The 24692-nt window shown below is 45.1% G+C and overlaps 2 protein-coding genes across 9 annotated transcripts; one reads left to right on the top strand and one right to left on the bottom strand.

Moving 5' to 3' along the window:
* The first annotated feature begins 2 nt into the window (after positions 1-2).
* On the top strand, positions 3-13615 carry GSTZ1 (glutathione S-transferase zeta 1). 5 transcript variants are annotated; one of them, XM_064658849.1, is made up of 9 exons: positions 3-128; positions 3158-3209; positions 8087-8154; positions 8873-8953; positions 9427-9552; positions 10084-10159; positions 11031-11083; positions 12402-12451; positions 13235-13615. In XM_064658849.1, the coding sequence occupies exons 1-9, from the start codon at positions 108-110 to the stop codon at positions 13359-13361; spliced, it is 654 nt and encodes a 217-aa protein (XP_064514919.1). In that variant the 5' UTR covers positions 3-107; the 3' UTR covers positions 13362-13615. The 5 variants fall into 5 exon arrangements, with proteins under 5 accessions (XP_064514919.1, XP_064514922.1, XP_064514920.1 ...); XM_064658850.1 differs by lacking the exon at positions 3-128 and adding an exon at positions 2437-2590; XM_064658852.1 differs by lacking the exon at positions 12402-12451.
* LOC135416102 (rab9 effector protein with kelch motifs-like) lies at positions 11020-24094 on the bottom strand. Of its 4 annotated transcripts, none has more exons than XM_064658824.1 (13): positions 22467-23046; positions 21933-22109; positions 21548-21653; positions 20946-21068; positions 20191-20428; positions 19187-19234; positions 18289-18411; positions 17576-17763; positions 16653-16852; positions 16238-16329; positions 15785-15839; positions 15008-15105; positions 11020-14862 (listed from the first exon to the last, which is right to left on the bottom strand). In XM_064658824.1, the coding sequence occupies exons 1-13, from the start codon at positions 22763-22765 to the stop codon at positions 14648-14650; spliced, it is 1962 nt and encodes a 653-aa protein (XP_064514894.1). In that variant the 5' UTR covers positions 22766-23046; the 3' UTR covers positions 11020-14647. The 4 variants fall into 4 exon arrangements, with proteins under 4 accessions (XP_064514894.1, XP_064514895.1, XP_064514896.1 ...); XM_064658825.1 differs by having other exon boundaries at positions 19187-19210; positions 22467-23043; XM_064658826.1 differs by lacking the exon at positions 19187-19234 and having other exon boundaries at positions 22467-24094.
* Positions 24095-24692: the final 598 nt, after the last annotated feature.

Consider the following 24692-nt stretch of genomic DNA (forward strand, 5'->3'; position numbering starts at 1 on the left):
TGGGCACGGACTGCAGGGCGGGGCATCCGCGGGGCACGCCGGGGGATGTAGTCCCGGGAATGCAGTCCCGGGCTGCCGCCGAGCTCTGAGCTGAGGCCGGGACGGGAATGAGCGCCGTCGCCGCCAAGGTACGCGGCGCTGGCTCCGCGCTCTCCCTGCGGAGCGGAGCGTCCCCGCCGGGCGGGAGGGGAGCGGGGACGATGGCGGCGCCAGAGCTGGAGGGAGCGGGCTCGGGGCTCGGTTCGCTGGCAGGGATCGCGGCCGCAATCGGCTTCTGGTGCCCTGGCTCCCCGGAAAAGCCGCCATGGCGATTCCCGGTAGGACTGCTGCCCCGGTGTCTGTCTCAGTGGAGAGCAAGGAATTTGCTGAATAAAACTAATGCTTCTCAAAGCATTGGTGTTTACTTATCGTAGTTTATCCACGTGCGCTGTTAACACCAAGGCCTGCCGCAGAGATACTGAGAGTTTAGGAGCAAAGCTGTTGTTTCTGCTTGTACCTTTACATTTGAACCCAGCAGAATACAAGGGGTGCCTTTAAGACACCGAGGTTTCCCCCACACCAGCCCCCAAGGAGCAGTGTATGTGTGCAGCCTGCTTGTTGTCATGGGTCTCAGGAAAGAGGTGAAAGACTTTGCCTTCCCAAGTGCACCCCGAATATAGCCTAGAAAGAGGTGGTATCCAGAGCAGACCATACTGAAGTAGACAGGCATGGAAACCTGAGAACTCGACACACAGTTTGGGGTGTTTCTTCCAACTTCCACAACAGTGAAATGCATTTCCCAGACTTTAACTCTCAACGGGTATTTAAGCCCAAACTTTCCTCACTGATGCTGGAAATGAAAACAGAACCAAAACAGAAATCTCAGTAGACATCAAGCAAATGCTGTTCTCCTTCTACCATCCCAGTTCCAGCCAGTCTAATGTGCAGCTTATGGGGCTTGTACCCCATGGGGTTTTAAATGCAGGCACTTCTTTTTTGATACTTCCCTGGCCCGTGCTCAGCTTTTCCTCTGAGAAAGATACAGTGTCACTGTGGGACCTGTCCACTGAGGACAAAACACTCCTACTGTCTCTAATCTTTACTTAGATGATTGTTTTTGCCTGTGATCTGCCCTGCTGCTGGGAGCAAAGCAGCATGAACTCAAGAGACCAGTCCAGACCCCAGCCTCTGGACACACAGTTATTAGCTGAACGACAGGTTGTTTTCCATGTTCCTTTTGGTGAAATCCCCCAAGGGCCTTGAAATTATAAAGCAAGGCAATTAGGCTAGTATACTTTATTCCAAATGATAGCACAGGCTGCAAAAACAAAAAAGAAACTGTAGAGAGGATCAGAAGAAATGTCTCTACCAGCTGAGAGGCCAGAGTCCAAAACAGAAGTGGTGAAGGATCATTTGCAAGGTCCTCAGGAAAAATAACTAAAAATACTATGTCATGAATGCTGTATATTTCTCTTCTGAAGCCACAGTTTCTGTTTCTTTCCCTGCAACCCGGCAGGCTAGACATTTGGGGGAAAAAAAAAAAAAAGCATAGCTGAGATTTCTAATACCCTGATCCCAGAAGCAGAGAATTTAAGAAAATCAGGAAATACTCTGTCCACTAAAATGTTGCCAATACTGCCATCATTTCCCTCCTCACTTATAAACCATTTTCCAGTAAATTTGGCTAGAGTAATTTAATCAAAGGCATACCTCATTTAAACTTATTTGAACCAATCTAAACTGTAAGAGAAGCATCAGAGTTACAAAGAGGACTGGATCTTCAGTGTCTCTCTGGTTTTCTGTTGACAGACTGTCATTGGGCAAATCCCTGCTTTCTTCTGCCTTACTACCAGTCTCTGGAATAATTTCTGTGCATTCTGGGAGAGCAGAGATGCAGAGAGATCCCTGGCATGCCATGGATCTATGGAAGGAAGGAGAGACATGATTACAGGTTTATTTAGAGACATACATGAATATGTGTGTGGAAAGAAAAGACCGTTACACAAAAAAGCAATCTTTGTATTTTGCACAAAGTTGGTCTGGGAGCAGAATAGCAGCTTCTCCTAGTCCTGCAGTGTAGAAAACCATCTGCACTGGCTGGCACTGACAGCAGAAGGGCTCCAGGAGCATCCTAAGGGACCTTCCTGCAAAGGCAGCCCCTGTTCCTGGAGCTTGCAGTCGTTCCCAGAGCTTGCAGTCATTCCCTAATGAAATGGAAATTCTGCATGTGGCTTTTCTTTCCTTGTTTTGTTCCCCAGGGACATATTTCTGCATTGGCAGCTGCTGACAGCCTGAGAGGCTCTCTAGATATCTTATTTATGTCTGGATGAAATGCTAGGGAAATAAAGATAGTTCCTAAATGTGCTTCCAAGCTTAAATCTGGTTAATAATTCTCGTATCGGGGCTGGGAGGAGGTGAGTGCAGTGACTCAGGATGAAATCTGACTGGCTGGTTTTTGTGTCCTTGGCACAGACTTGGGGGCATAGTCCTTTCCTCATTGATTTAAGGAGAAAAGTCTTCCCCCATCCCAGCTGAGTTAAAAGGGAAAACAAAGGGATTTTTTTTTATTTCCTGGAGTAGACTGCATACACTGACCATGGCATCTGAAAAGGTAAGAGCTTGAACAGGGTGGAAGCATCCGGGAAAGGTGCCTTGGTGCTATAGTTCATGTAGAGATGAATTGTCTGTCCTCATGGCCTTCATCTCAAACAGCAGAAGCTCTTCTTGTTTGGAAAGAGGTCGTGCCCTTCCCCGTGAGGCTGAAAAAGCTGTTTCATGCCACACAAATATCCAGTGCAGGTGGTTGGCACAATCAGTGGAATTGGTTTCAGAAATCTAAGATGGTATAGAAGTTACCAATATCAGATAGGGACATAAAAAAGGGAAACTTCAAAGGGAATAATTTAAAGGTCACTTGTGCATTGCTGGAAACATCAGGTGCAACTAAATTATTAGAGTCTTTATCATGTCTTTATCATGTCTATTTCATGTATTTATCATGAAAGACAGTGATGCCCAAATCAGGAACAACCATTTTCAGAAAGGAGTCCTCTCTTCCCCAAACATTGCTCTTCCCTGTCTTACAGTTCCTGAAATACCTTCTGCTCATGCATTCTTCTCCTTACAATACTCTGGTGTTCCCAACATATAACCATTTTATCTGTCCTTCTCTTCTCAGCCGATACTTTATAGCTATTTCCGAAGTTCCTGCTCCTGGAGAGTGCGAATTGGTAAGATCCAGTGGTGAGATCTCTTTTTTTTTTTCTCTCAGTGGTATTGCAGTATCCTCCCCTTCACCAACTCGATTAATCAATCACTTATTAAGAGAGAGGTCAGCAAACATGAACTGGAACAGTGAGGCATTTTCCCAGGGGGAGGGAAGGGAAAACCACAGCTTACCTGGAGCAAGTGGGATGGAGGGGAACAGATGCCTTCATATATTGCCTCATACTCTGGTATGCCCAGGTCTTGAGAGCTAAGCAGGGCTGGGAACAGCCCCTACTTGTACTGAGACAGCAATGTTTTGCAGGTGAGCACATGGTCCCTTGCTCTCTGTAAGACAAGTCAGGAAGGGCTGTGCTGCAAAGAGTGGCAAAACTTGTTTTGAAAAATGCAGTGGTTTTGCCAGGACTGATCTTTAGTGCTTTGATCCATCACTTCCAAGAGCACTGTCTTCTCAGTGGACTCAGACCACCCTCCTTGAGGGATATAGTCTTTTTTTTAAAATGGAGACGGTAACATGTCGGGAGTGGGAAATTGTGAATTTTGTGTCTTGTTTATAATGTATATTATCTTTTCATGTATTATGCCTTATTTGTGATGTATGTAAAACCTGTGTTCTTATGGGTTGATTTTTGGTGCATTACCATGTATGGTTATGTTTTCCTTTACAGTCATAATTTACATGCCCCACCTTAACTCCACCTTTTGTTCCAGAACCTTCTCTACCCTACCATATATAAGGCGGAGGCCATTTTATGTTGGAGCTTTTTTTGCTTACAATCTTTTGCCTGTTCAGTTCAGTTCCTCTTCAATAAAGCCTTCTAGCCTTTTCACCCACAAAGTTGTGGATCTGGCTTTCTCCTTTCTGACTTCCACAAATGGCACTCAAGCACAAGGCACAACTAGAAGGTCTCTGAAATTCAAAGAACTCGCCTGCTCCCCTTGAAGAAAAACTGCAACGAGACTGAACTCCAACACTCGCCACAGCTGAATAGCAAATCAGATCAGAACACCTAACTCGGAGAGGTGAGCAACAACAAAATTATCTTTTACCTTAAGTACCCCCTTTTACTCATCCTAGAAAATTAATATCAAAATGGAATCCCAGCTAAAGACGAATTGGAGTTATATTATTATCTAAAAATTTAATCAAGAATCGTGGACATTCTCAAATCAAAAAATCCTTAAAAGCGCTGATGAAATGGATTAATAAAAATATAGACCCAGCCCCAGAAACATTAAACTGTCAAGAGTGGGACAAAATTGGCAAAATTTTGTGGATGGCAAGTAATAATGGAGATAAGAAAGCTTCAAAATCTCTGATAACATGGACATTAATCCTTAATATATTACAACTAAAAAAACAGGAAGAAAAACGAGAATCACAGTTTGAAATAATGGAAGATAAAAATCCAAGTCCACGTAATGCTTTCCCAGATAACTCACAAAGTAAAAATCAAAATGGAGTCATCTTTAGCCCCTCACGAAAAGGTGTGCTTTTTACAGACACACAAGATGGCGAGCTTGACACTAGTTCTCAAAATAGCGTCAAGATCACTACTGCGTGTAACCCTTCGCAAAATGGTGCCCCTGCTAACTCCCAAGATGCCATTTTAACTACACAAACATCACCTAACACCATGGCAACGCCTGTCCCTAGTAACACCCTGACGACGCCCATTTTCGGCAACCCTCCGGTGACATCATCTTCTGGGGTGACTGACATGAACATCAGTCAAGGTGGTGACGCCCATGGCACTTCCAGCCTGCTAAAAATAAACACCCACCAAGATAGCAGCGTCCATGAAAATCATATTACTACTTTAACCCCTATGATAAAAACCAATAAGCAGCATGCAGAATCCAACCTAGCCATCATCAATTCTTCTCATCAGTTCTTCAAAAAAAGTGTAAAACATCATGAAGATAAACAAACTATTATAGAATCAGAAAATACATCTACCAATGTGTTAGAAGATAAAATGTTTTATATTTCTAATGTATGTTCACTAGTAGAAAGTAGTGAATTTTATAATCAGGAAATAGCAACCATCTTCAAGTCAGAGTTTAAAACATATGCATTGGGAAAAAATGAATCTTATACAAAAGAAAAGAATCAAGGTATAGTAACAACAACATACAATACACAAGGCATACAAGACTCAAACCTCCAACCAAAGGAAACAATAACATCCATAGACACAGTGAAGCAAGCACAACTCATAGAAGTATTGAAGAAGGAGGTGAGAGCCATACTGATAACCGCCAAGGAGGGCTTAACGCCAGCAGAGCTGGAAGAGCAGTACATAACCATGATCCACAAACCACTGCCCCTCAAAGACCTAGGCTTCCAGTCCACCCTAGAGCTGGTGACACACATGCCTGAAGCTGTCCAAGTTTATTCTTATAAGAATGGCACTGTTATCCTCAAAGCCATTGTAGATGACACCGCCAAAGACATTGCCAAACCAGTTGCCTGTCAAAAGGGAAGAACATGCAAGAGAACTCCTCAGAATGTAAATGCTACTTCTCCCTCTAAAAGCTTTAAAAATCCACAGCGTTCCCCTTACGCAACATCTCAAAGACCCAAAAACCAAAAGACTGAACAAATTGTTATAATTACAAGCACAGTCCCCGACAATCAAGGACTGTTATATGTAGAAGAAATGGCATATCATGATGATTATGGAAATCTCTACCAACGAATCAAACAGAAACATTTATGAAGTGTGAGTGTAGCAGCTGCTTTTTTAGTTTGATTTTGAAAATGAATATGTTCTCATATATTTTAATAAGTATTTCTTATTTACCTTCATGTGTTATTTTTATGTTTAATAATGATTTACTTTATTATTAATATATTTATTGAGTTTTATTATTAAAGAAAAAAGAATAACATCACAACGAAGAAGATAACAACTGAAGAAAACAAGGACTGCCTACAAATTTCTGCAACAACTAGAATGAGTTACGTAACTGAAAACAACCATTTAACCTTAAGAATGTGTTCTCATGCATTTTAATGAATATTTCTTATATAATTTTATATATTGTTTTAATATTTTGATAATTGATTACCTGATTTATACTGAAATGTTATTGTTAACACCTTTATTAAGTTTATTATTCAAGTTTCTACAGCAATTGAAACAAACAACATACAAAAAATACAAGTAAGAAACACAAAAGAAACAGGGAGACCAGGTCATGCACATCAAAATCCCTTGTAAGAAGTCTGACGAAAAATGTAGTCCATGGAACTGAAAGTGGCATTTAATCTGACTTTTACAAGGTTTAACATTAATGTAGTAGTTGATAATGTATACCTTGTCAGTAAAAAGAAAAAAGGGGGAATAGAGATAATAAAGATAAATGACACCTGAGTAACAGTTTTATAACAAAAAATGGTTTTTCATTCCTGACAATTTTTGGTTTCATATATTAATTACTTTTTTATTATAAGTATATATTTACTTTGAAATCTAGAAAAAATGTCAATTTACAGGAATAATTACTTACATACTTGAACTTATACACTGAAACTAATTATATGATTTAAACATATGGTTTATTTTTCAGTTTATACAAATGTTTATAGTTGGTTAAACTCCACAAATAATCAACATCTTGAGGTGAATGCAAGAGTGTGTTTGTGTGAATGGAGGAGGCCTCCGTGAATGTTTTGTGTGAGAGTATGAATGTGTGGAAACTTGAAAAACCTCAAAATGATAAAGTTCTTTCTTATCCGTTTATAAGCTCGGGCTAAGGTTAAAAAGTTAACAAATTTACATTTTTGTCCTTTATCGTTAAGTTGGAAATCTCCACAAACTTAGTTTTGCACTGTATTGAACTTCTGTTGTTAGTATAATGAGAAGCTCAAGGGCGAGTATTCTTTGGCCAGAGAGCTCGAGGGGAATGCTCGGGGCTTGAACCCCCCATAACAGTTCCCTAGCCCAAGTCGAGAGGGAGGCGAGGTAAGGGCTAGGCGAGGTACTGAAAAGCCCTCCGACAGTGCATTACCCACCATACAACCTTAAGATGGAGTGGACAAGCAAGTCCACTCATGACCTGGCTAGGACTAGCTTAGCTGGTAGAGCGGGAGACACTGGTCCTCAGGGCATAGGCAACCGACATCCTCGGGGTGGAGGCAACCCTTATTGCCTTTGGGTTGAGCTACCCAAAAAGCTCAGGTAAACTTTATTTTGGAGGTTTCTCTTTTTATAATTTTTATATAGAGCTTAACATATTATTTTATTAATATCATCTATTTCAAAGTTACTTATTCTCTCTTAAAAGTTCAACAGAAATTCTTTTATCTCCTTCCTTATTACAAATTAACATTTTATCCCATGTTTAGCTTGAAGCTCTTTATTGCTGAAATCCCTCTAAATTACAAATAATTTATATAATCAGTTCTATCTTTATTAAAATAAAAAAAAGGAAGATATGTTAGGAGTGGGAAATTGTGAATTTTGTGTCTTGTTTATAATGTATATTATCTTTTCATGTATTATGCCTTATTTGTGATGTATGTAAAACCTGTGTTCTTATTGGTTGATTTTTGGTGCATTACCATGTATGGTTATGTTTTCCTTTACAGTCATAATTTACATGCCCCACCTTAACTCCACCTTTTGTTCCAGAACCTTCTCTACCCTACCATATATAAGGCGGAGGCCATTTTATGTTGGAGCTTTTTTGCTTACAATCTTTTGCCTGTTCAGTTCAGTTCCTCTTCAATAAAGCCTTCTAGCCTTCTTTAACCACAAAGTTGTGGATCTGGCTTTCTCCTTTGCGCCTTCCACAGTAACATTTCCCTGAATCCATTACCAGTGAAAATAGTCCCACTCTACCTGTCTGAAGCTGTACACTCTGCTCTCCCTAGCACTGGCTCTGAAAGGGATTTCCTATGACCTGGTGCCAGTGAACCTCGTGAAGGATGGAGGACAGCAGGTAAGGATAGAGATACCATTGCTGTCTCCAAGGGTACTGAACTTGGGGATCCTGAGGAGGCTTGGGATTAGATAGAGGCTTTTTCCTCTCTTAAACATCCGTGACTGAATTCAGAATGCTGAAGATCTTTTGCTCTTGCTTACCATGATATGACTGAACAAATCTGGTGCACAGACTTCTGAGAACCTGCACTGCACTTTAAACACAGACACAACCTCATTCAATTAGCACCAGAAAGCGTGTGTGTGTCAGGGTGCACGTGTCCAAAAGATGCTAAATGATATTGCAGGGGGCTGCAAAGGGCCTGCCAAAGGAAGGGGTGGATTGGTAGAAGAACTCTTCACTGAGAACTTACTTGGGGGTCCATAGGAGGGAGTTGTGCCCTAGTAATACCACCAGCTCAATGTGCCAGTATGGGCTAAGGCGGAGTTGGAGAACTAGAACAGTAATGCCAACACTGATGCAGGACCACCCATCCTGGGCATTGCAGTGATGGCTTATCAAGCGATAAGGCAGTCTGGCCCTGGATGCAGTGATCCCTGAGCCCCAGTGAGAGTTTGCTATAGGCTAATAGTACAGCATAACTTACTGAAAATATTAATATTGCAGTAGAGAGAAAAAACAGGTAAAAAAATGTTTAGTAACTGAGTTCTAGAGTAAGAAAAAAGAAAGAAGGATTTCTTATTGCTGTAAAGTAAGCTCAGGTTTGTTTCCACAGTTTTCTGCTGAATTCAAGGCACTGAATCCAATGAAGCAAGTCCCAACCTTGAAAATTGATGGCATCACCCTTTCTCAGTCGGTGAGTTACCACCCCATCCCTGTTAATCATTCACTCCTGCCTGCTGCCCCACGTGGAGGGGATGGCTTTGCCTTATCTTTTCCCCCAAAGCTCTCATCTGTGCATTGGAAAAGAGATGGCATTTATGATAAACAATCCCACTTGGGAACAGAAGTAGCACATAGTCTTTGCTGGGAAGCTGCTGTCAAGGATTTGAGTTCAGTTACGGTTTGGTTCATAACTCTACGTTTCACTGAGCAATTTCTAGTCTGACTTAGATGGCTGTGCCAGGATTTGCCTGAAATTACAGCTAGACTAAATGACAACAGGTCACAAGCAGACATCAGAGGGGATATTCTGTTCCCTGTACTGGTTACAAATCTCATTGAAAAGCTGTTGTATCCTCTTGGATCAGCTCCTCTTTCCAGGTGTTCAGGATGTGAACTTTTCCTTGGCTCTCCAGTAACCTCCCATTATCTCTCTGTTCACTACAGCTAGCTATAATTCATTACCTCGAAGAGACACGGCCTAACCCCAGACTCCTGCCCCAAGATCCAAAGAAGAGAGCCCAAGTCAGAATGATTGCTGATCACATTGCCTCAGGCATTCAACCACTCCAGGTACTGCCTTGTCAGACCTATGCAAATGAAAAAATCAGAAAGGATTTCCGTCTCTGAAATTCTCAGCCTGTTTAAATTGTTGCCAGCCAACAGGGTGGCAGAACTTCAGACTTGTGAGTTAGCAGATGATATCTGTGCTTAGCCTGTGCTTGATCTGCCAGTGGCAACAACAGTACAGTATTTCCAACACAGAAAATCCTATAACATCCCAGGGCTCTTTCCAGAAACAGCTGAACCCATGTGGTTTTACTGCTGGGTCTAGGACATTAGAAGAAGAAGAGAATTGAGCAATCCAAAGGCAGAGGCAAAGGGATTCCCTGGGATCTGTTACGGAAGGACAGTGCCAAGAAAAAGATACAGCGAGGTGCATGATACAATGATGGTGAGGTCAGGGCTGACCCAATCCACTGAACTCAGGCTACGGGTTCAGGCTTGGCAACTCTTATCTTCCGTCTCCTCCCCCACATGACACAGTGGGCAAGATCCATCCAGCAACAGTCATCTAACCTAGAGGTTGATTTGCCTTTGCAGAACCTGGGTCTCCTGAAACTAATAGGGGAGAGAAAAACGGAATGGGCTCAGAATCATATTGCATCTGGCTTTCAAGGTACATCCGACATCTAAAATTATCAGCATTTTGACTGACCTTACAAACTGCTGCACCACTGGCATCCTACTTGACTTTTCAAGCAGAACAACAGAAGCTTCTAGGCCAGTGTGCTGTGGTCCTGCCCTGCTGCAGAGACAGTGCTCTTCCTGCCCAGAGTCCCTTGCCCAGGACTGGTAGTTTTCCAGGGTCTCAGAGGAAAGATGCTGCCCATAGGGCACTACCACTGCTGCACATGGAAGAGGCGAAGTCTGGGGCCATCCTGCACACTGCAGCAGTTGATTCACTCTGAAGCATGAGGGCTCACAGCAATTCTTTCCATCCAGCTGCTCCCAAACTAGTGCCTTTTGCTTTAAAGTTCTATCTATATATACATATATATATATGTATTTGCTTTTGTAATCAGACAACGGATATCTGATGGCAAACTCCAACAATGTCTAGCAAGTAGCAGAGTATTTTTTTACCTCTTTAGAGGTAAGGTGCTTTTTGTTTCTTCAAAACCATTTCCCGCATGTGCTGCAATGACAGGCCGCCTTCACTTCTGGACAGAGACAAACTGACTGAACCTTTGCATTTCTCCCCTCTCCTTTCACATATTTCTACATTATCCTCTTAGTATTTCAGCTGCATTGTCTGAAGCAACTGAAATCACCCTGGGTCCAAAAAACCTGAAGGACCCTAAAGACTCCCATAACTAAGCCATTGTAAGATTCCTGTTCCTTCTAGTTTCTGTCCCAAATTGGTCCTTTTTCATACTCTGTTCATGGTCAAAATGCCCTTGTTCATAATTATCAGTCTCAAATGTCTTTGGTGTCCTCTTCAAGTGAATTTCCAATGCCTCACTCCAGTGTACCACCTCTCTTGACAGCAGTGGAGCAGATTCTACAGCACACTGCTGGACGCTACTGTGTGGGGGATGAAGTAAGTATCTGAGAGAGTGTTGTGTACCATTACAGAACTAAAAATGCCAGTATCTTCCCTAAAATAGGAAAGAAAATTAGTTGAGGAGACAGAGCACAACCCCATCCTGTGCCTGAAGTTACATGCAGTGCCTTCACCATAAGAAAAAACAGCTGCACGGATCCTACTTAGGCCATTACTGAGTGACAGAGAGTTATGGAGATATTTACTTGTCCCTGCCTATAACCTGCTGATGGCCAGATTCTACAGCTGTATCTAGGATCAGGCTGTTACTAGACAATGTGGAAACAGATGATATATATTTCATCTTTAAGAGATCTGCAGTTAAAAGTGTAGTCACAGGGGCAAATCTTGGCTTAAGAAACATGGGTTCAGTTCTTACCTCTGTTCTGTGAAATCTTTAACCAACTTGTATTTTTCTGCTCTGATTCTCCAGGTTTAACATGGACAGATTTCACAGAGCTCACATACAAGCTGTTCTGACCCTTACCAAACTAGAGGCAGCTCAGGCTTCTTCCATTTAGTAGTTCTGCTTGGCAGGCAAATGGATCTTTCTTATAAAAGCTGAGGGAAAAAGGAAGGCTCCTGCAATATCCTGTGATGCAGAGAATTGTCTAGTAGCAGCCTTATGGAACCCTTGGAGGGCAAAGGCTACTTAGCAGATCTAATCTTGGACAATAATGTGTTCTCTGAGAAGGACCCAGGACTTTGTGACCTGGGAAATGGGGTAGGGGCAGCTGCCTCTGTGCAGGTAGGCAGCTGGCAGTCTTGTCCTTGAGTCTTCTTTTCAGGTTGCAAGTCTCTGAGCCTGCGTGCAGAGGCCCTATCACATATCAAGTCTTGACATTGGCAGGAGCTGCTTGATACTCCTGCAGTGCAAACAAGCAATATTTACTTATCTTTTCCCAGCCATGCAAACGCCACTCTCCCTCCATCACGTCCCTCTGCAGCTTGCCAGCAGACCTGTTTGCTCAGAGGCAGTTGCCATAGAAGCAGTATCCTTCAGGCTAGCATGATCTGCTGGTAATTAAAAAACAAAACAAAACAAAAACAAAAAAACCCAAACAAACAAACAAAAACCACCAAAAAACCCTAAAGGCTGATGGCGTCTTCTACTAGTGACTACTATGAAGTTCTTTTCCTTGTACTGTTGTTGCATTATTTAATGCTGGATTAAATAATTAGATTGCCATGACAACTCCTCTGTACTGGCTGATAAAATAATGTCTACCCTGCTCTTGAAGCCTGCCACCGCTATGAAGTGTGATGGAACAGGCTCTGAATTACTGTTAACCCCTTTTTTCTGCTACATTTGTAGGTTTCCATGGCTGATCTGTGCTTGGTGCCTCAAGTTGCCAATGCTGAAAGGTAATTAAGGATAAACTTGAGGTGTTCTTCAAGGGCACCTACTCTTTGTGTTGGGCTGTCAGACCTTGCCTTCTGCTGCTCCTTGTGTCTGTTAAAAAGTATCCATTCTGCCTGCCCTATCCAGTTTTGGTTCTTCTCTCCATGAATTATCCTATGTAATAAATATTGTCTCTTTTTGAAGCTCTTAGAAATAAGGAGGGAGCAGTGCTCTCTTCTCAGAGAGCCCTGGGGGGAAACCTGATCTATGACCTTAGAAAAGCTGAGGTTGCCCACACTCCACGTTCTCTCTCCCTGTTTGCCTTATATTTAGACAGCACACAGGAGGAAAAGATTCATCTATATTTATTTAAAGCATTAAACACATACAAGTAATGGCTGCATGATTCCCAGGAAAAGCAGAGTGCCCCCTTACCTGTGCTGCACATTATATAAAAGCCTGGTAAAGATCACAGAATCACAGAATCGTTGGGGTTGGAAGGGAATTCTGGAGGTCATCTAGTCCAACAACTTGCCTGCTAAAGCAAGTTCACCTAGAGTAAGTGGCACAGGATTGCATCCAGGTAGGTTTTGAGTATCTCTAGAGAAGGAGACTTCACAGCCTCTCCAGGAACTAATTAACCTTTCTAGCATTTTAAACCTACGAGGACAAATCTTTATTGTTATTGTAAATGACTGTGAGATTCTCCCATACTGGGCAGGCATAGCATACTGCTCTGTCCTTCTGCTCACTGCTGTACTGGCTGTCCAACTCTTAGTACTTCATCAATTCTTTTCCTTTTGCAGATTCGAAGTGGACATGGGTCCATATCCCACAATAACCAGAATAAATAAAGCACTCTTGGAGTTAGAGGCCTTCAAAGTAAGCCATCCATGCCGGCAGCCAGATACCCCTGCAGAGCTGCGAGCTTGAAGCCCTTCTACTCATTAAATCTAGTCAGCTGGAGCGACAAAGAAGACAGCACCTACAGTCTGAGTAGGACTTCAGTGCCAGCGGGAAGCCCTAGTACTATTGTCTCCCATTCATCTGGGTGGGAAGAAGGACAGAGGACCTCCAAGGAGCCTGGATAACTAAGAGGAGTATGCCTGTGCTGGAATGCTTACAGCTACTAGTTTTTTCTATCTAATCTATCTCCATGAAGCAGATTAAAGCAGAAGCATCCATAACTATCATAAATTCCCTTTGTATGGCTTTGGGTTGGGGAATGTGGCCACAAACAACTGTGAGGCATTGAGCCAATTCTGGACTCCCCATAGGTGCAGCTTCTTTCTACCATCTACAGAAAGAGCATCAAGGAATCAGTGTATACACTGTGCTTGTCCTTGGAGCTGCCTCAGAGCTATGGCATAGTCATCAGTGCCATGGATATAAACAGTAAGAGTTAGTCTCTGATGGAAGACAGCTTAATCCTAACCTTTGTTGGGTCTCATGGATCTTGAAAGAGCTAAGTCAGCAACTCTGCCACCCCTTGCACATAAGAGAATTACTACCTGGGACAGAGGACTTGTACCTATTCCTTATGTAGCAGCAGTCGCACAGAATTTATCATAAAGGTCTGTCTAGAGCAACACTAAATGATTGTGCCATAGTCAGCAAGGCACAAACAGCTTTCTCCCATACACTGAAAATTACATTCCTTTTCCCTCAAACACTGTTCCAGGTGTTTTCCTAGTTTTCAGCTGCAGACTATTGCCTAAGGGAATCCCACTCAGGTTCCCTTAAAACCAGAATCATACTTTCACTATGAAGACTTTCCAAGTGGCAGGAGTAAATCCCATTCCACTCATCCCAAATGAAATGAAACACCTGAGTCACCTTCACAGTTGAAAGCACTCCAGGAACTCCAGCCCAAAAACCTGTAGGGCAAGAAGGGAAAACCAGATCTTTGTGTCTGTGTTCCTGTGGAGGCTTAGATCAGATCTCACTGAATGTTTTGGCACCCGAGCCCAAGTACCAAGACATCCATAGGGGATGGAATTTCTGCCAGTCTGATACTGTATATCAGCTACCCTAAGAGAACAATACCCACAGCCTTCAGAAAGATGTTACAAACCTCCAGTCTCTTGTGCCAAGGTGGCATTCACCTACATACAGATACTTGGACCACAACATTGCTTGGGCTCATTTATTGCCATCCATGTCTGCATTTAGGCTGGTGAAGAGCCCTTGCTGTTCAGGCTCATTATGAGTATTCTGCATTATCCTAGGTCCAGCTTGATCTTGACTGTGCTGTTGTAAAAGGTTCCTGCACAGTTGGAGCCCCCAAAGACCAACACAGTGTGCAGGCTGTGCTCCTCTTTCTTCTCCTTGTCCACATCTATCAGGTGGGTGGGAGTCAGGTCAAGCAATGTGTGGCCAGCTCGAGGCACAGAGCAGAGGTCATGGTGGATCACTGTGCTCCATGAAAGAGTATCTGAAGTAGAAAGGGGCTATCAATACTGACAAACCCACTCCTAGTGCAAGGGATGAAACAAATGGACCAGACTAGGTGTTCCAAAATGCCACTGCAGCCCCACAGTCACCTTCAGCTATGGAAACAGGGCAGGAGAGTCACTTACCTAAGTGGAAGACAAAGGCATCATGCAGGGCTCCCATGGCATTGCAGCCTCCACTGATCAGAACCTTCTGGTCTGAAACAGCCAGAGCTGCATGGAAACTGCAACCAAAGCAAAGCAAAGGTGACTACAGCAGCACCTGAAGGGGTAGTCTCAGTCAGAGCAATGGGCAGAGATGGGCAGACTTCAGTAGAAGGTTGGGGGCCTAAGGTGCAGAAAGAAAGTTAAATTCTTCTTCTCTTCTACCCTGACTTGCTGAATAACCCTAAAAGAGCTGCCTCTGCAGATCAGGCCATGATCAGGCCTGAAGAGCACCTCATTCTTTCAGAAGGACCTATCAAAAGTCCTGTGTTTTGCTCTAATGGGGGGAGATAGCAGGCTAGATGGGCTTTGCCCTGATTTAGGTAGTTGTTCTAATGGGCAATTGTGTCCCATTAGGTCCAGCATAGTCCTGGTACAGGAGGTTCTTCCTCTCTGTGTCCCACAGTACCTCTCCAAGTACTGAGAAGACCAAACAATACAGTGCACTAGCACACAGCAGAAAGGTTACCCTAGCCTGAAAGGCAGATTTCCAGGGAGACTAAGGGGTCTGTACACGCCAGCACCATAGGGGCACCAACAAGGACAGGAATTCCTAGTCCCACAGCAGAGGAGCCACTGTATTTTGACTACTGGGACAGAGATATGCAGCTGGGTCTGATCACCAGCACTGTTTAAACCTGGCTTCAAGGAGAAAGGACAGAGGAAGAAAATAGATCCTGGTCTGCAATAGGATCTTACCAACGTGCAGAAGGCTGTCCTGCGAGTAGGGGGACTGGTGTGTACTCCATGAAACCTGACAGCCAGGGAAAAGGCAGGTGAAATGTCCAAAAAGCTCAGCCTCATAATTAGACAAAAACTTCAATGCTTTGCCACATCAGCAACCTGCTTTCTCTATTACCCAGCTGCTTAAAAAAAAGCAGTCTTGTTTTTCTTTATTCCCTCCTCTATTACCCCAGAAAGGTGGGGGTTTGTTTTGGTAGGAGGTTTTTTTGGTTTGTTGTTGTTTTTGGGGGGGGGGGGGTTGTTGTTTTTTTTTTTCCCCCTTCTTTTTTTTAACGCCATAGTTCTTCCATCTCCACTGTCTAGTCAGGAGTTTTTATACTGTTATTGCTACCTTCCCACTGAGCATGCCTCACCCCCCCAGTCCCTGTCTTAGGACAGATCTTCCCAAGGCAGCCAAGACTTTCTTACCCAGATCCAGAATGTGCATGTCACTGAGGTAAAGAGAAGTCCTCCGACCCCCAAAAATCAGCAGCTTGTTTTTCAGTAGAGTAGCTGAATGCCTGGGCAGAGGGGAAGCAAGTGAATAAAACATATTCAGCAAGTTCCCAAAACTTCCATTTTAGCCTTGGCTTCTTCTATTGAGGTGCCACAGCTTCAGTCTACACCTGCCTCTACCCGTAGCCCTGCGGCCCAAGGACAGAATCTCATCAGGATTTATGACAGACGGTACTGAGAGTCACATTGCTCAAAACATACCCCTATTTTAAGGACTAAACGGTGGAGAACAATCACCTAATATTTAGGGAATAACACTGATGGGGGAGGGAAGGTGAGCAGAGGTTTCCTGCTCTTTTTCTGAGGCCTAGAATTAGAGCACTCTCACCCAAACCTAGGCAGAGGCTTCTCCCCTTCTGAGATGGGCTGATACCAAATTTCATGCTCTGGATTGAAGATATAGAGCACATTGCTGCAGGGTCCAACTGCCAGTGATGCCTTTTTGGGGAAAGTTCCTCCAAAAACAAAGAGTTCCTTTTGGTAGATAGTTGCACTGTGGTAGGTGAGCATTGGTGTCCTCCCTTTAGCCTGGAAAAAGTTCAACATATGCTTATTACAAGAAGCACATTATTTGCTGCATGACCCATAGGAAAGGGGCCCACATCATGCAAAGGGTTTGACAAGTCTCAGCTTCCACTCTGTTGGCTCCCCAGCCAGATCTTTGCTGCACAAGTAGACAGTACATTCTTCGCATACTCTGCACCACCAGAATGCTCTGATAAGAGAAGGAAGTCAATCTCCCACACCACCTTCCTCAGAAGATGACATGGAAGAAAGATCTCATCCAGGCTTACTCTGTAAAAGCCATCTCGTACCTTAGCCCAGAAAAGGACAGATAGTCCCTTGCCAACAGGTTCTTCTCAGAGTTCTGCTGTGCTCAGAGCAGTCCCTGGTTTGAGAAGACCAGCTCTTCACCTCAGCATCTGGTGCTACTCTCAATGGCACCATATAAAATGAGAGACCATTTCCCTCTACTGCTTGTACCTCCCGCCCGTGAGCCTGGCCAGACACAGCAACCATTTTTTCACCTTGCTTCATTCATTGTAGGCACAGCTCCTGATTTCTGTCACACTTGCGGCTTTTCAACATAGCCTTCTTTTATCTGTCAAACCCAACTAAGCATCTCAGATAACCTGCAACAACAGTGGACCAAGGCTACTGGAATAAGGACACAGGCACATTGATTGCCACATTCACGCAGAACCTGCCACCCTTCCTGTGCTTTTGTCTGGGAAGAGATGCAGTACTCACAGCCACGAGGAGCCATTTCCAGGTGACCGTGTCCAGAATGTAAATGCTGCTGTGGTCTTTGTCCTCCCTTATGCCCCCAAAGATGTAGATACGCTTGGTGTCAGGGTCATAGGTAGCTGTGTGACCATGCAAGCATGATGGCATGGTGTTTTGTTGCTGGAAACCCACTGGAAGCCACAAATCACTGTCTGTGGGAGCAACATCAGAGAGATGGTGTGGGAGTTCAGTGATGCTCTTGATTTATCTAGATTTTAAAAATATGCCCTAAAATCTTTACTCAAAACCTTTGCTCCCTTTGTCTCCTCCTCTCCTTTGATTCAGGGCTAGAGGGAACTCTTACAGAATTCCTCCTGTATAAGGAATGAAGGGGAATAGCAAGGTGAAAGAAAGGACCAGTGAGGTGCAGAAAGACACAATGCACTGGAGTAGTATCTCAACTTCACTAGTTGCCATGCACAGACTGCAAACTGCTTTTACCCCTTAAAATTCCCCCAACTCTTTCTGGAAGTTATACCTTAGCTCCTAGAGGTCTCTCACATACAACCCCAGAGCCTCACATGGCACTCCATGCTGTCAGCTCAGCCTGGTGACCGCACTAGATGTGACACCTTTGCTGTCCCCTCCATATGCACAGACCCCCAAGTGCCCCCTCCCATTTTCATGAGTTGTCCTTGAGCCCCCCTCATTGACTTTGACAGCCCTCAAGTCCCCACCAATTTCCAGCTTCCAGAGCACATCCTTGCAGGACTGCTGATCGACACCTTCTCCACCAATCAGAACAGCTGTCCCCAGGTCACTGAGGCACATGGCATGGCACCACCGAGGGCTGGGACTGCCTGAGGAGAGGAGAGCACAGGGCTGTGAGCAGAGTGACATAAGACACCCTCAGCTGCCTTCCCTGCTGGGGAGAACAAGACAGCTGAATGCTTAGAGGGAAGAAGTGGGAAGGCAAGAGCCTCAGTCCCTTCATTCTGCAGTGGCAAAGGACATAGCTCTCTGAGGAACCTTTTCAGTTGGCTCAGGGGAATAACTGCTGTACTAGGAGAGACATTGTGAGCAGAGTAGCTGGATGTAGGATGCACACAAGGCTTCCACTTCAGACAGGCTGGGATGTCCATTGATTATACATCCCCAGAAGTGATATCCCAGTTGTGCTATCCCTTGTGTTACTCCTAGCGACGGAAGGCTACCCAGGGACAGCTTGTTAGTGCCCAAGATAGAACAATCAGAAGCCTGGAGCTGCTTCCAGAGATATTCCTCGTGCTGCTCTGTTCCTCCTCCTTTGCTCTCCCAGGCTCCTGCAGTTGGCTGAGCAAGCTAAATCAAAGTCTATTCCACATCTTACCCTTTTCCTCAAAGGGCTATGCACCCAGAGGTGTTCCTGAGATTCAGAGGGGCTACAGAAGCATATTGGAGAGCCTGACAGTACTGGAAGCACCTATACTGATGGCAGTTGCATGGAGAGGAACAGTATATACACACAATGTACTTATTGCCCTTGATCACTGGGGAGATACAGGGCAAAGCATGAGAGGCTTTTGATACTAAAGGGAAGGACTAGCATCACCGAGTGACTGAAGAGACAAACTGCAATAGGAACCAAATCCTCACCTTGCAACTCCTTCACAGCCAGATCTGCAGAGGGAACACAGACATGGCCTCATAAAGAAAACAGACAGCAGACATATCATGAAATCTTCACAGTTTAAGAGCCCTTTGATCTTCCTTTCTCCAACCCCCAGCACAAAACTATCTCACTGCAACAAACAAGGTGTGAAATAAAGAATCATGAAGAAAGTCTCATCAGAAGAAATCCCCAAAACAGGTAAGAGTAGGGCACACTTCCTTCAACTGCCATCATGCTGTCACCATTGCATTTTACCCCTGTGATGGAAACTCACTTCCCCCTTCTCATACTGCCTGCAGCATAAGGATGGAGCTATATTTGCTTTTGTGAGAAGCAAGCCAAGTCCCAATAAGTCATTTCACACGGGTACCACTGAGTAATTGTCCAGTTTTTACAAGTAAACTTGGTCACACCCTAGAGCTGACTTGGAATTCACACTCCAGAAGCCTAAGGTTTTGTTTCCAAACCCTTTGGCAGTTACCTGCTCACTACTGAAAAGTCAGTACAATTATGCTAATTATATATATATTCCTTTTCATATTCTCTATACTGTAATAATAAGCAATGTCTTCTATGGACCAAGTGGCATGCTGTTAGTAGGGGAACAAACAGACTAATGGAGATGTTACAGGATGTCATATTAGGTAACTTTCCTGTGCCTCAATTTACTCTTTTGTAACACAAGGCTAATGATATTCGCCTTCATTTATAAAACTTTTTTACTTGTATGAAGTGATAGGCATATTGTGTCATGGTACAAAGTGTTGACGCTAGGAATATCCCATGTTTTATTTCTGGCCTTTTCCTGACAGGCAAAAATTCATCAAACAGTTGATCCAGGAATAAAGAGCATTCTCAGCATTTGCAAGCCAACACAGACAAGCCTTGGAGGTATAAAGAGAAGTGGAGTGGGAAGTTGCAGCCCAGCAGCATTGACTGATCATTCAGACAAGACCTGTAGAATAAAGCTAGAAGCTACCAGAATTACCTTCTTCATCAAGATCTCTCTCAGATGCTGTGGGTTCAAATAAAACTTTCCTGGGCTTCTTGGAGTGGACTCTTGGTGGTCCTTGGACAGGATTATTTCTCCAGGTCTCATTGGATTTCACCTTGCCAGATGGTGGCTTCAGGGCATAGGGCACTACCAGGGCCCTCAGTGGTGCATGGACATCCTTCCTCCCAGGCCTGGATCCTCTAGCAGCCACCTCTGAGCTCTGGCTCTTAACCTGTAACAAGAGTCCCAATGAGATCAGCTCTGAAGACCTGAGGCTACTATGAATTGTCTGTTACTGGGCCAGAGATTAGTTTCACATGGTGCTTGTTTTCAGGCTCATCTTCCCATTGAGTCCTAAGGGCCAGCATGCCAACAGTATCAGCTGCCAAACAGATGCTGAGCAATGCAGCTAACTGCTGCTGTGTGCTGTGGTCCACTTCTAGGCTGCTGGGCACAGCTGAACAAGGCAACTGGAAGGGCAAAAAGGCCCTCTGTGCCAGTAGTAAACAGGCTGTACAATCATCCCACCAAGCACCGTTAAATTCAACTTTTCCAAAGGCATTTCAACGAAGAATACATCTTTCTCTAGCACAAGTGAATCTTTGGCTCCAAAACTTTCTTAGCAATGTCTAACCAAAAGAGTAGCAACAGATGTCTCTGCTATACATCAAGTGAATGACCACTGGCGAGGGGGAAAGTTACTAAGGAGAGGGTGAAATAACAAGAGGAAGGTTCCAGGATACACATACCTCAATAGGATCCTCCAGATCCTGGCCAACAGGTCTATCATCTGCTGGAAACACTGGTGACTGGGTAGTCTCTGGGACAAGGAAGGGGTGAGCAGGTGTACTGCTGGAGACACCTTGGAGCAGCTGTGGCAGAAAATGTGACAAAATAAAAGGACATAGCAACTGTGCCAGCCCCCAGCCTCAAAGGGTGGGCAAAAAGATGTCTTGCAAGGGACAGATTCCCTCCAGTGGTATAGCCCACATTTCATCTCCCGCACCAACAGAATAAACAAGGAAAAGGAAAGCCAGGCACTGCAATATGCTAAATCCAAGGGCTTCAGTACAAGGTAAAATAACTCTGTAAGACTCAGGAAAGAGTGGAACTGGAAGTGAACTGCTCTCTACTGCCAGTCTCCTGCAGCACAGGTGTTCTGACAAAGCTGTGTTTAGAGGGTATGCCTGGAGCATCACAGAGGGCTTGCGCTCAGATCCGCATTTGTTAGCTCTACCTTGGAGTAGCAAAGAAAAGGAAAAGGAGAGGATGGGAGAGGAAATTCTGTGGCTCAAAAACTATAACATTTGGGATCCCAGGCAGGAGGAGAGGAGAATGTCAGTTGTTTTACCTGTCCATTGACAGTCAGGACAAGCCTCACAGGGTTGCCTTTGTCCATCTCTTTCAATGAGGCCATGAAAATATCCATTCTCCAGTCATCTTCCCACACCAGAGACCTGCACAAGGGACCACCATGGGTTTTCAGCCCACAACTGACACTGACCAGGGCAAAATTCCTGCTCCTACCCTAGACAGTAAGAGCCCAAAGCCGAAAAAGATCCAGCCCCGAAAGCAGCCAAAAGGAAGCTGAAAGCATCACTAGAGAGAAATACTATGGTGGAGGACCAGCAGGCCTGAGCAGCTTTGGGACTACACCAGTAGAAGCAGGCAGCACCACAGATCAGAAAGCTTTTCCAGCATGCCCTTCCTGACATCCTAGCAGCTCCTGCCGTAACCTGCGTGTGGGCTCCAGCGTGCCAATGCGCTGTGGTGCAACGCCTGGGGACACCACCACTTCCACTGCGATGCTCGTGTCTGGAGAGTAACAGCTCCAGTCTCCCAGGCTGAACACCACCAGCTGCTTTGGCAAAGGCAGGGGCAGCCAAGCCTGGAAACCCGTCTTTCTGGACTGGCTGCGAGGGAAGAAGAACACCACATATAATCATCAAGGAGCAAAATGAATGTTAAAAAAAAAATAAATACATTTACAGGCCTAAAATCACACATGGTGAAAGGAGAAGGCTTGTGTCATTTGAAGATGAAACTATGCAAGGGTGTGATGATGAAAATAACGGGTAGACTGGGCAGGGAGCGCCGCCACGAGCTGGGGCAGTGCAGCCGTGCGGGCAGGGGCAGCTCCAGAGACCAGGGCCAAGGCCAGGAGTGCGGGTGCCCCCGGCCTCGGGGGAGTCCAACCCTGGCAGGGACCGGGCCGCGTTGGCCCCACCGCTGCCGCGCAGACCCCGGGGCCGGGCCGGGCCGGGCCGTACCTGCCGAGGCGCCGCGGCGGCTCCCGCAGAGCCCACAGCACGTAGAAGGCGAGGCCGCCCCGCAGAGCGCGGCCCGCGGGCCCCGGGCGGCCTCGGCGGTGGGCGGGCAGCATCGCAGCGGGCAGCGGGGGCGTCCCCGGGGCCGCTATTAAGGCGCCGCAGGGGAAAGGGGGCGGTCCCGGCCATCCCCGCCCCGGCCCCACAGCTGCACAGGGGCTCGGCAGGCCCGCCCTGCCCGCGCCTTCTCGGCCGGTGGTGGGAGCGCTTGAACCCCGGGGCGGGAGCAAGGCCAAGGCCATCCCCGCTCACGGCGGTGCCGGTGGCAGCCCTGGCAAGCAAGGAGGCGGTCGGGGGAGGAGGGCTGGCTTCTGGCCCTCCGAAGCCGGGCCAACCCCTTGCCTTTGTATCAAGTTATACCCATTACAGAATCAATTATGTTGGAAAAGACCTCTGAGATCATCGTGTCCATCCTATGACCGAACACCACCCTGTCAACTAGACCATGACACTAAGCACCAGGTCCAGTCTTTCCTTAAAACACTTCCAGGGACAGTGACTCCAGGGACAGTGACTCCACCACCTCCCTGGGCAGCCCATTGCAATATCTAGTCACCCTGCCTGTGAAGAAATTCCTCCTAATGTCCAGTCTGAACCTCCCCTGGTGCAGCTTAACATTATGTCCTTTCTTCCTGTCACTAGTTGCCTGGGAGAAGAGGCTGACCCCCACCTGGCTACAGGCTCCTTTCAGGTAGTTGTAGAGAACAATAAGGTCTCCCCTGAGCCGCCTCTTCTTCATGTTGAACAACCACAGCTCCCTTAGCTGTTCCTCATAGGGCTTGTGCTCCAGACTTTCACCATTTCTAGAGCCCAAGCCATATGTCCGTTTCCAGAGAGGGTTAATTTGCTTGCTGATTCCTAAATGATGGTATCTGTACAAAAAGGAGCAGGTGTGAACCTTGCTTCTTTTACTTGGCAGTCAGGGTTCCTATCAATGCAAGGCAGGATGGTGGCAGATACTCCTTAAACAATAATTACATGTGTGTGTATGTATTACTACAGAGACTCCATTGTGTATCCGATACCACCTGTCTAACAATGGCTCTCCTTAGCTGAAAACTGCTGTTGATAATCAAACACCACTAAAGGCAATGACAAGACTTCAGCAGCCAAAGAAAAATATTCTCCCAGTGCAGCTGAATCAGGGAAGAGTTGCTTCCCTGGCAAGGCCAACAAAGCCTGCTGCAATGCCTTTGCTGAGCAGCTCATTATCAGAGCGTTTCTGCTGCAGCCCAACCACAAAAATTACGGAGCGTGGACCAAAAAGAACTAATGTATCACTTTCCTGCATCCCCACTGTTTTCCTTACTTTTCCCGTTGTCCACATGCCTGAGCCAGGCACAAGGATACGGATGCATAGTGAGTGCATGGTGATCAGGTAGCTGTAGCGGTGTTTCTCTTTGGTGTTCTTAAAACACAAGGAAACATCTTTAACTTTGCAGAATCATCTATCCCTTTGATCAACTCACTTTATGATTGCTCCTGCCCATCAATTATTTTATAAAAGTGCTCCAAGGAAACACTGGACTGGAACTGAGACAACTGAACCCCTGCAGCGCTTGTCCTGCCAAACTTCATAATGAGATAGGTGAGAAAGGATTACTCTGGCTGCAGGAATCATTCCTCATTTTGACCAGGAAATGCTTCCTTCAGTATATGTAAATATAATCTTTGTAATATGATAAAGTTGATGAGCAAAGCAGCTGTGAGGAGCTATGAAGGGCAAACACTTTCGTCTAGACAAGTCAATGTGGATCTGGTAACTGAAGAGATGTTTTTAGCTCTTCAGATTGAAAGCTGAAGTAACAGAAGAGCTACCTATAGGGGATCTCTGCAAATGGAGATGACAAGTACCAGTATGAAGCACTAGAGGGTAAAATATTCAAACTCTACCTGTGCCCATTATATGAGCTTGGCTACTTGCCAAGCATGAGCATTGCTACATGAGCATTCAGTACAATCGCAAGCATTGCAGAGAATTTGAAGATTTACATGAAAAATATCCCAGCAAGTCATTGTAACAGGACGAAAAAATTCCTGGCTGGAGCCATAATCACCAGCTGACAACAGACCATTTTCCTATCCATTTGCAACCAAAATATCCAGTACACTGCAAAGTACATTTTGAGTATTTGCCTCTTCTTTGCTCATAAAACCAAGTTTAATTGT

Source organism: Pseudopipra pipra, chromosome 6 (genome assembly GCF_036250125.1).
Source record: "Pseudopipra pipra isolate bDixPip1 chromosome 6, bDixPip1.hap1, whole genome shotgun sequence".
In the NCBI taxonomy this organism is placed as follows: Eukaryota; Metazoa; Chordata; class Aves; order Passeriformes; family Pipridae; genus Pseudopipra; species Pseudopipra pipra.

Coding starts and splice junctions, on each gene's coding strand:
- GSTZ1 (XM_064658849.1), top strand. CDS start 108: ATGAGCGCCGTCGCCGCCAAG. Junction 9,553..10,083: donor CAGGCATTCAACCACTCCAG/GTACTGCCTTGT, acceptor TTGCCTTTGCAG/AACCTGGGTCTCCTGAAACT. Junction 12,452..13,234: donor CAAGTTGCCAATGCTGAAAG/GTAATTAAGGAT, acceptor TTCCTTTTGCAG/ATTCGAAGTGGACATGGGTC.
- LOC135416102 (XM_064658824.1), bottom strand. CDS start 22,765: ATGGCCTTGGCCTTGCTCCCGCCCCGGGGTTCAAGCGCTCCCACCACC. Junction 21,654..21,932: donor ACGCTGGAGCCCACACGCAG/GTTACGGCAGGA, acceptor TCCCTTGTGCAG/GTCTCTGGTGTGGGAAGATG. Junction 15,840..16,237: donor CATGCACATTCTGGATCTGG/GTAAGAAAGTCT, acceptor CCTGGCTGTCAG/GTTTCATGGAGTACACACCA.